The sequence below is a fragment of the Orycteropus afer genome, unplaced genomic scaffold, assembly GCF_000298275.1.
Source record: "Orycteropus afer afer isolate SDZICR_OR568_19922 unplaced genomic scaffold, OryAfe1.0 scaffold00026, whole genome shotgun sequence".
In the NCBI taxonomy this organism is placed as follows: Eukaryota; Metazoa; Chordata; class Mammalia; order Tubulidentata; family Orycteropodidae; genus Orycteropus; species Orycteropus afer.
In genome coordinates this window covers 15,097,814-15,108,851 of record NW_006921613.1, presented here as the reverse complement: position 1 = coordinate 15,108,851, position 11,038 = coordinate 15,097,814, and the positions used below count along the sequence as shown (strand labels likewise).

The 11,038-nt window shown below is 36.8% G+C and overlaps 1 protein-coding gene across 1 annotated transcript in view; it reads left to right on the top strand.

Moving 5' to 3' along the window:
• Window positions 1-5,829, top strand: part of BLOC1S6 (biogenesis of lysosomal organelles complex 1 subunit 6) — an 18,564-nt gene extending 12,735 nt beyond the window's left edge. Inside the window, exons 4-5 of the mRNA XM_007935219.2 lie at window positions 5,201-5,287; window positions 5,710-5,829. Of these exons, the coding sequence (XP_007933410.1) occupies window positions 5,201-5,287; window positions 5,710-5,829 (207 nt within the window). The remainder of the gene's footprint in view (window positions 1-5,200; window positions 5,288-5,709) is intronic.
• Window positions 5,830-11,038: the final 5,209 nt, after the last annotated feature.

Here is an 11,038-nt window from a genome sequence, read left to right as displayed (position 1 = left end):
CAAGTGCTCAGGGATTCCCATTCTTCTCAATGTTGTCCATAATTTGTCGTGATCCACACAATCAAATGCCTTTGCATAGTCAATAAAACACAAGTATTTAACACAAGTAGTAAACACAAAATCCTTCCACTCAGTAGTATCTGTCTTCTAGTGAAGGAAGTGGATGAGGCTACATTTGTTTTCACCATTGAGTTCATGTTGCAGCAGGACAAATACTTGTCTGATGAACAAATGTTGAATGAATGAAGCAAACAGAATGTAATATTGTTTATTCAGCATGAAGGGGTAGGAACTAAGTCTTCCTATTCTTTCTTCTCTCAGCCCAAGAGTGGTTTTAATCATCAGCTGGAAACAGAAAACCAGAAGGCCCAGAGAGGTATAAAGAGGATCTGTAAGCTTTAGAACTCCTCAAACTATAACTTGACTCATGTTGTTGTTATTGTTGTTAGGTGCTGTCAAGTTGTCTCTGACTCATAGTGACCCTGTGTACCACAGAATGAAACACTGCCCAGTCCTGCACCAGCCTCACAATCCTTGCTGTACCTGAGCCCATCGTTGGCAGCCACTGTCAGTCCATCTCGTTGAGGGCTTTCCCCTTTTTCAGTGACTCATCCGCTTTACGAAGCATGATATCCTTCTCCAGGGAATGGTCCTTTCTGACAACATAACCATAGTAGGTGAGACAAAGTCTGGCTATTCTCAGTCCCAAGGAGCATTCAGGCTATACTTCGTCCAGGACAGACATGTTAGTTCTTCTGGCAGTCCATTGTACTTAAATATTCTTCACCAACACCACAACTCAAAAGCATCAATTCTTCTTTGGTCTTCCTTACTCATTTTCCAGCTTTCACATACATATGAGGCAATTGAAAACACCATGGCTTGGGTAAGGTGCACTTTAGTTTTCAAAGAGACATCTTTCATCTTTAATACTCTGAAGAGGTCTTTGGCAGCAGATTTGCTCAGTGTAGTACATCTCCTGGCAATTCTTCTTTGTTTCCAACTTTTGCATTCCAGTCACCAGTAATAATCAACACATCTTGATTTCTGATGTCCTGACTGCTGCTTCCATTCATATTGTTTATGGAACCAAGTAATAAAAAATCTTTGACAACTTCAAGCTTTTCTCCATTTATCGTGATGCTGCTTATTGGTCCAGTTGTGAGGATTTTTGTTTTCTTTATGTTGAGGTGTAATCCATACTGCAGACTGTAGTCTTTAATCTTTATCAGTAAGTGCTTCAAGTCATCTACACTTTCAGCAAGCAAGGTTTGTCATCTGTATATTGCAGGTTGTTAATGAGTCCTCTTCTAGTCCTGATGCCGCATTCTTCTTCACATAGTCAGCTTCTTGGATTATTTGCTCAGCATACAGATGGATTAAGAATGGTGAAAGAATACAACCCTGATGTACTCCCTTCCTGATTTTAAACCACACAGTATCCCCTTGTTCTGTTCGAACAACAGCCTCCTGGTCTATGTACAGATTCCTCATGAGCACAGTTAAGTGTTCTGGAATTCACATTCTTCTCAATATTATCCATAATTTGTTATGAACCGCACAATCGAATGCTTTTGCAAAGTCAATAAAACACGAGTTTTATTTTATCTTTCTGGTATTCTTTGCTTTCAGCTAAGCTCCATCTGACATCAGCAACGATATGTCTTGTTCTACGTCCTCTTCTGAAACCAGCTTGCATTTCTGGAAGTTCCCTGTCAACATAGCTGCAACTGTTTTTGAATTATCTTCAGCAGGATTTTACTTGCGTGTGATATTAATGATATTGTTTGATAATTTCCACATTCTGTGGGATCACCTTTCTTCGGAATGGGTACAAATATGGATCTCTTCCAGTCAGTTGGGCCAGCTAGCTATCTTCCAAATTTCTTGGGATAGATGAATAAATGTCTTCAGCACAGCATCTATTTGTTGAAACATTCAGTGAGTATTCTGTCAATTCCTGGAGCCTTGTTTTTCCCTAGTTCCTTCAGTGCAGTTTCAGCTTCTTCCTTCAATACCATTAGTTCTTCTTCATATGTCGCCTTCTGAAATGGATGAAAGTTGACCAGTTCTTTTTTGTACAATGACTCTGTATATTCCTTCCATCTTCTTTTGATGTTTCCTGCATCATTCAATATTTTGCACATAGAATCTTTCAATATTGCAACCTGAGGCTTGAATTTTTTCTTCAGTTCTTACAGCTTGAGATATGCCAAGTGTTCTTCCTTTTTATTTTTCTAACTCCAGGTCTTTGCACATTTCATTATAATAATTGCCTTTGTCTTCTTGAGCTGCTCTTTGAAATCTTCTGTTCAGCTCTTTTATCTTGTCATTTCTTCCATTTGCTTTAGCTACTCTCCATTCAAGGGTAAGTTTCAGAGTCTCTTCTGACATGCATTTTGGTCTTTTCTTCCTTTCCTGTCTTTTTAGAGACCTCTTGATTTCTTCATGTATGATGTTCGTGATGTCATCCCACAGTTCTTCTGGTTTTCAGTCATTGGTGTTCAGTGCATCAAATCTATTCTTTAGATGGTCTCTAAATTCAGGAGGGATATAATCAAGATCATATTTTGGCTCCTGTGGACTTGTTTTAATTATCTTCAGCTTCAACTTGAACTTGCATATAAGTAGTTGATAGTATGTTCTATAGTCAGTTCCTGGCCTTGTTTTGGCTGAAGATACTGAGTTTCTCCATCACCTCTTCCCATGAATGTAGTCGATGTTTCCTGTGTATTCCATCTGGTGAAGTCCACATGTATTGCCACCGTTTATGTTGTTGAAGAAAGGTTTTGCAGTGAATAAGTGGTCGGCCTTATAAAAGTCTATCATGTGTTCTCCAGCATCATTTCTGTCACCAAGGTTGTATCTTCCAACTGCTGGCAATTCTTCTTTGTTTCCAACTTTTGCATTTCAGTCACCAGTAATAATCAACACATCTTGATTGCATATTTGGTCAATTTCAGACTCCAGAAGTTGGTAAAAGTCTTCAATTTCATTTTCTTTGGCTTTAGTGGTTGGTGCGTAAATTTGAATAATAGTAGTATTATTTGGTCTTTCTTGTTGGTGCATGGATATTGTGCTATCACTGACAGCATATATTTCAGCATACCAAACCAAACTCATTGCCATTGAGTCAGATGCGACTTATACTGACCCATTCTTGAGTTTCCAAGGTGGTATCACTATGGAAATAGATTGCTCAGTCTTCCTTCCGAGGAGTAGCTGGTAGGTTTGAATTGCCAGCCTTCTGGTTAGCAGTCAAATCTTGAAATATTCTTCATGATGATGAATGCCACACCATTCCTCTTCAATTTGTCTTTCCTGGCATAGTAGGTCATATGGTTGTTTGATTCAAAATGGCCAAAACCAGTCCATTTGAGCTCACTAATGCCTAAGATAGGAGTTCTGGTAGCATAGTGCCTAAGGCACTTGACTGCTAATCAGAAGGCTGACGCTTCAAATCCACCAGCCACTCCTGGGAAGGAAGATGGGGCAATCTACTTCCGTAGTGATACTGCCTCGGAAACCCAAGGAGGGGTCGCTATGAGTCGGTTCCGGCTCGATGGCACATAACAACAACAACAAATGCCTAAGATAGTGATCTTTATGCGTTCCATTTAATTTTTGACAACTTCCAGTTTTCCTAGATTCATACTTCATACAGTCCATGTTCTGATTATTAATAGATGTTTGCAGCTATTTCTTCCCATTTTGAGTTGTGGCACATCAGCAAATGGAGGTCCTGGAATCTTTAGTCTATCACATCGTTAAGGTCAGCTCTTCTTTGAGGAGGCAGCTCTTCCCCAGTTCATATTTTGAGGGCCTTCTGACTTGAGGGACTCAACTTCTGGCACTATATCAGACAGTGTTTCAGGGCTATTCATAAAATTTTCCAGTAATATATCAGACAGTGTTTTACTGCTATTCATCAGGTTTTCACTGGCCAATTCTTTGAGAAGTGGATGGTCCCTTCCTTCTTCCAAATCTATCTTGGTCTGGAAGCTCCACTGAAACCTGTCCACCGTGGTTGACCCTGCTGTTATCTGGTACCAATGGCATAGCCTCCAGCTTCACAGCAACATGCAAGCCACTGCATCATGACAAACTGACAGATGAGTGGTGGATGACTTGACTTGTAGTTACATTAAAGTTGTTTATCTTTCTAGTGAAATTTCTCTTATTTCTTCTTTCTTTATTAACTTGTCCAAGATTGATGTGCTATTTTGCTTCTGTCCTTACTAGCTAGATCTGCATCATCCTCTCATCTATTGCTGAATTAAGACTTCTCTTTTCACTGTGGAGGTTGGCTAAGATGTAACGTCCACTTAGAACTCCTTGGGAAAAAAAAAGCACCTTCACATAGGCTGTTCTGCTTGGTCTGGCTTCACAAGCCCAGGGAATGTGATTAGGCTCGGGTCATACTCCTCTCAGGTATCTCTGACTACAGCTTTGTTTTTCCTCATGGGCAGAGACTCTTCCCCTAAACAGTCCTATGAACTGTGTGGCTCAGTCACTTCAGGAGAAGTGTTTTAGTTTTCTTGAATGTAACTGATAGTGTTATTGGATAGTTTTATTGAAATTTTAGGATTCTATTGCAGGTTTTTAAAGCAAAATATCTGTGCACAATATAATATAAGTGTCTACCCACCAGCCACTTCTCGGAAGGAAGGTTGGGCAATCCTACTTCCGTAGTGATACTGTCTCGGAAACCCAAGGAGGGGTCGCTATGAGTCGGGTTTGACTCGACGGCACATAACAACAACAACATTCTATGGTCAGTAACTTTTAAAAAAATCATCTGAACTGAATTGTCATTCCAAAAAAAAAAAAAACAAAAAACAAACCCAAACTCACTGCCGTCGAGTGGGATCCAACTCATAGTGACCCGTCCTTGGTTTCTGAGGCAGTATCACTATGGAAGTAGATTGCCCAAGTTTCCTTCCAAGGAGTGGCTGGTAGGTTTGAACTGCCAGCCTTCTGGTTAGCATTCACATGCCTTAGGCATTACAGCACCAGAGGGTTTTAAAAATCCAACTTATGGTTTAAATGAAATTTATATTTTGGAATTAAATGATGGAGAAAATTAAGGCTTTTACAAAATTGACCAACTTAACAATAATGATTTGTCATTTTGGCATTGCCTTACTCATCCATTTAGATATTTGTTTAACTGAATTTTCATTTACTTTTACATGTTAAGTTTACTGAAGCTAAACACTATCATACCAAGTTAGTGAATATAAGAAAAGAGATGCTGATGCTTCATGAAAAGACATCAAAGTTAAAAGTGAGTTGAAAATTCTTCTTTCACCTTCTTTATAAAAATGAAGGTTTAGTTACCAATTTTTCTTTTGTATTTACCTTTTGGCTTTTTATATATCTATATACAATAACATACTTAATGTATGATACATTATTTTCTTTTAAAATATTTTATTGAACCTCACTCTAGGCTTTTCTGCTAATAGCTGGGCTGGTAAGCTCATATTCTTTGGATATGTATTGCAATTCCCATCTAAGGAGAGCTTGGAGTAACTTTTTTTTTTTTTTTTATTAAGGGAAAGTTAAAAGTACACAGAACTGATTTAAGTTAAATGTTAAATTTATAATATGTATCTATTACCTCAAAGCAAAGCACTATTACTTTTAATTTAGGCTATAATCTATAATACTTGATTGTTTACTTGGTTTTAAAATTTTTTGACACAGAAAAGAGCACTTAAACTGCAGCAGAAAAGGCAGAAAGAAGAGTTGGAAAGAGAGCAGCAACGAGAGAAGGAATTTGAAAGAGAAAAACAGTTAACTGCCAAACCAGCAAAAAGGACATGAAAAGTTGAATGTCTTTGTATGTGTTTCCTTTGCTTACCCCATATTCTTTGCGTTTAAGACAACCTAAGTGTAATTGGAGTTAAGGTAGTGCCTTATACCATTGTTATATTTTGAAATTGTTTTCCCAGTATTGCTTTGTCTCCTTAGCTTCGTATCAGCCATTTTTCTTAATAGTAGGCATAATATTACTTGTTTTTGATATTTGTATGTAATTTTTTCAACATTTACTTAATTTTAAAATTTATTACTTTGGCCTTGAATCATTTATAAACTGGAAAATGGTGTGATTGTTATAATAATCTAGACTCTAAGTGGTTAAAAATTAGTATACAATTTTTGGCTTAATCGGTATAGATTTAGAAGTTTCAGTTTCTTACTTTGTAAGGTGACTTGCCTTTCTGGCAATAATACATGCTGTTTTTTGGTAATTGCCTTTTCATTGCTTGGTCAGGAAGATAGGCCAACTATTTAATATAATACCGCTGGGAATGAGGTTGTAAAAGCCTTTGTAAAGAGCGTGATGGGAAAGTGTATATGTGTGAATACATCTTAGACAAAGTGTATACATCTTAGACAAAGGATAAGCGAACACAGTGCCAGATAGATTTCCCCTAACCGTAGATGCTGTCTGCTTTCTAGAGTCTGAAACCACACTGAACTTTTCTTGTTGCTGTTTTGTTCTTAGGTAACTTCTGGGTTCAAGGCCGATTACGTCTATTTCTAAGGTTTAGGGAGTTGTGGCACTATCACACACTCAATATGCTTAAATATTTATAATACTTAGTGACAGGCATCATACACTGAAAGAGAGTTGTCAAGTAGATAAGGTAATGAACCCAGCTTTCCAACTGGAAGGTCTAGTCACTACTTCTGTCTGCCCTCTGATTTGCTGTGTGGCCTTATAGTAGTTACCTTTTCTGTGCTTTTAAAAAATTCCTAAAGTAAACTTACGTATACCAACTACCTACTTTATAGATAAGGACAGGAATGGTAGAATATTAGTAGATAGCTTCTTCATTAAAGGGGGAGCATGATACCTCTAGTGTTTTCTAGATATTTTCCCAATATTATATGTAGGAGCTTATTATATGAGGGGAAATAGGAAGTTTTGTTGTTTTTCAAGTCCAAGTGTATTTATTTAATATTCAACTGGTTTCTAATCTCTATCACATAGGGAATTTTTGGAACCTATAAAGGTTTATGGAATGTGTATCTTTTATAATCCACATTACATTTTTGGCAAGCTAGAACCACTACCTCTAACCACATGTCAGACTAATGATGGAGAAAGCATTAGATTTCAATTGAGTGCTAAACGTTTAAAACTTTAAAATTTTAAATAGTTTGTTGAAAGATCTTTTCCCTTTAATGAATGAATTACGGCCTCACAATTCACTTGATTTCAACTTTATGCTTAATAGAAATATATTTTATTTAAAAATGCCAAGTGTTGCCCTCAAACACTTGCTAAAACTGCCTAGGGCAGGATTCATTAGGTCTTGCAGGACAATGTCATTTAAATCATTGAATGTACTCATATATAATGTGATAAAGGCTGTGTGTGTGTGTATGTGTGTGTGTGTTGTTTCTCAGAGGAGTTTGTGGAAATGATTCTTTAAAATGCTGGTTCCTAGACACCACTCTAAGTCTACTGAATCAAATATGTTGTTATTTTTTTAAAGTTTTCCCCAAATGATTCTGGTGTACCCTAAAGGTCTAGGTTCCCATAGCAGGCTGCATATTGTCATTACCTGGGAGTTTGTTAGAAACACAGATACTTCTAGATCTCAGTAGTTGAAAGATGGAGCCTGTAATCTGTATTTTTTAAAGAGCTCTCTAGATAATTCTGATGCAGGGAACTGTTGGTCTAGACTATCTAGTGATATATATTTATAGGAAATGAAATAATTTTAAAACTACCAAGTAATTCTTGTGATTAATTTTATTAAATAAATTCTGGACCACTACTTTTGATACAAAGTGAGATTTAAGATTGAACCCTAATAGATGGGAAATAGCTATAGGTTTCTGGTTAATTAATTGAAATTTTGTGACCTGTATTAAATTATGTGTATTGAATGAATGGCAAAACGTACTTTTGCAGAATTGCATTATGTAAATTTTGAAGACTTTTGAAAATGTTAAAAAGAATAGCTATATTAGCATCTTCTATTTTAAGGTCAGTTATAAATCAAAAGTACCATTACCTTAAAATCAAAAACTTTATCTATATTTCAGTAACATAGAGACACATCTTTACTGACTAATCCTGAATGGGAATGCTTAGACTTGTATTTTTACATAAAATAATGAATTGGTGCTTGAGAGAGTTCTGTTTTTTGATTGAAAAAATTGCCTTTTTTTTGAAACTGTGTCATAAATATACTGAATTAAAATGTTGGAATTTCATTTTGTATTTACTTTGCAGTAGTTATCATGTGAATAGGCACATGTTGAATGTAATATAAATTGTCTTCTCTGTGAGTTTTTGAATGGATATAGTTTACAAATATGCCAATGTATACCCTCATACATTAGTCTGCTTTTGAGCTTGTAAAATGATTACTGCTTCTTATGTATTTACTTTAAAAAAAAGTAAGGCTCTGAATTATCCCATGTTATTTATCAAGCACCATTCTACACATAACATTGTACACTCCACTTGGTGTATATTATTTGAAACACTCTACTCTTTTGCTCTCCTCTCCTGCCATCTTCTTAATGTTTTCTGTGTATTATTTCACAAAATGACCAGTCTACTCATGATATTCTTTTCAGAAAGGTGTTAGAAATTAACATGAAAAAATTCTCATTAAAAAATCCCAACTTCCTAAAGTTCTTCACTATTCTTTGAGAATAAAAATAGCAGCTCCTACTATTACTACTGGTTCAGTAGAAAGTGCTCCATAAGGATTTCTGCATGTATAACCCATACATAATGGAAATTTCCAAATAAAATATTTTAGGCCCATCCTCAGACTGCTGGGGAAGGGATTGCCATCAGAGAGGGCGTGAACTCCTATGAATTTCTTACAGAATTCTGTGTATATGTATTTTCCCTGGATTGAATCCATAGATTTAATCAGATTCTTAAAAAAAAAATTAAAAGTATGTATTTCTTCCAAAGCAATGCTTTTTGATCAGTAAACCTCTAAACCTCACTGTGCACAAATGAAGAAAAAATTGCTTTGTTTCTGTTTTCCTTTTGGATGAATATAGTTTTTATTTTATATGTTTGTTCACATTAACTAAATATTTAAGATTTGTTCTGTTGCTAGCTTATTCATATTGTTTTATGTCAATTTCCTGATATGAGGCCAGATCCCATGTAGCCTTCAGGGTTAGTATTTGGGTGAGGCTAAATTTATTTTCAAAGCCAGTAAGTGAGTGAATGGAGTCTCTAAGGAAGGCAGTTCTAATGGTTAATTCAAAAAGCACTTAGAGCAAAATTCCAAAGAAACACAATGTAAAGGAAAGGCAATCAAAGAGAAGCTAGGTAAAATTTGGGAAGTATAAGAGGTGGCATCACCCTTCTGTCAGTTTGTCATACTATGGTACTTTGCATGTTGCTATATTTCTGGAAACTATGCCACCAGTATTTCAAATAACCAGGGGGGGATACTCATGGTGGACAGGTTTGGGTAGAGCTCCCAGACTAAGATAGACTAAGAAGATAGACATGGCAATCTACTTCTGAAAATTAGCCAGTGAAAACCCTATGGAGCAAAGAGAATATGGTCTGATACAGTGTGGAAGTTGAGCCCTGAAGTCAGAACGCCCTCGGAATACACTGTGGCTGCAACGGTGGACTCAAGGGTACCAGTGGGTGCAAAGATAGCAGACTTTATTCTATTGTACGTGGGGTCACCATGAGTCGGAGCTGATAGCAGCTAACAAAAACAGGAAATGGCACTTGAGAAAAAGAAAGACCGAGACCAAAGTGGAATGGAAAGACAATCTCCCCATGTACCCTGAATAAGGGAGACTATGGGCATGTAAAGAATAAGAAATTAATAAAAATCCATCTATTTTAGGATAAAAATAACAAAAGGTCACCCCCTATTATCCCTTCATCATAAAGGAAAAGATTGTAGGTGTTCATTCTGGTTTAGACTGTAAATATATGCCTAAATGTACTCCAGGAAGCCTGCAATGCTCAAATCTAGATAAGGATGAGTCTGAAAATCACTCTTAAGTATGTGTGGGTATACTCACTCTTATTCTAGGCTTGACTGTTATTCATTGGAAAAGACAAGCAAAAAGTATAATGAATATTTTGTGCAAGGGAATACTAAGAAACAAAAAAATTTGTATATAGTTTTGAAGATCCCTGACCTCTGTTTTGATCATAAGATTTTAAACTTTAAAGCTTGTAGGGCCTTAGTAACAGTAGTTAAGATTGTGGACTCTGAAGTCGGACTGTCTTGCTACATAGCTCTGCTTGTTTGAGCCCTTGGACAAATTGCTTAAAACCTGTGTGGGGTTTTTACTGCCTGCCAAAAAACAAACCAAGCTCACTGCTGTCGAGTCAGATCCGACTCATAGCCACCCCTCCTTTGGATTTCTGAGGCAGTATCACTATGGAAGTAGATTGCCCAACCTTCCTTCTGAGGAGTGATTGGTGGGTTTGAACTGCCAGCCTTCTGGTTAACAGTCAAATGCCTTAGGCACTATACTACCAGAACTCCCCACTTTTACTACCTACAATCCTTCATTTTATTATATCTGCATGTTGGACACCTACTCATTCTTTGCAACTCAAATATCACCTCTTTATGGCTTTTCTTACCCCTCTCCCAAAAGAGTTTTTTTTTTGTTTGCATAGTGCTTCATAATACCATCCCTTTTAGTGTTTACACTGTTAGGTGTTCATGTGTCTCTCAAGATCAAGGATATTTCTCAATTAACTTTGTATTCCATGGTGTAGTGCCTAGCCTATACTTGATTTTCGGTAAATATTTTGAGATTGAATTGAATGTGGTAGGATATATATATCCTACATAGCCCTGGTGGCATAGTGGTTAAAGTGTTTGGCTGCTAACCAAAAGGTTGGTGGTTTGAACCCACCAGTGCTCCACAAGAGAAAGATGAGGCAGTCTGTTTTAGTAAATAAAGATTTACAACCTCGGAAACCCTATGGTGCAGTTCTCCTCTGTCCTATAGGGTCGCTATGAGTCAGGATCAACTTGATGGCAATGAGGTTTGGTTT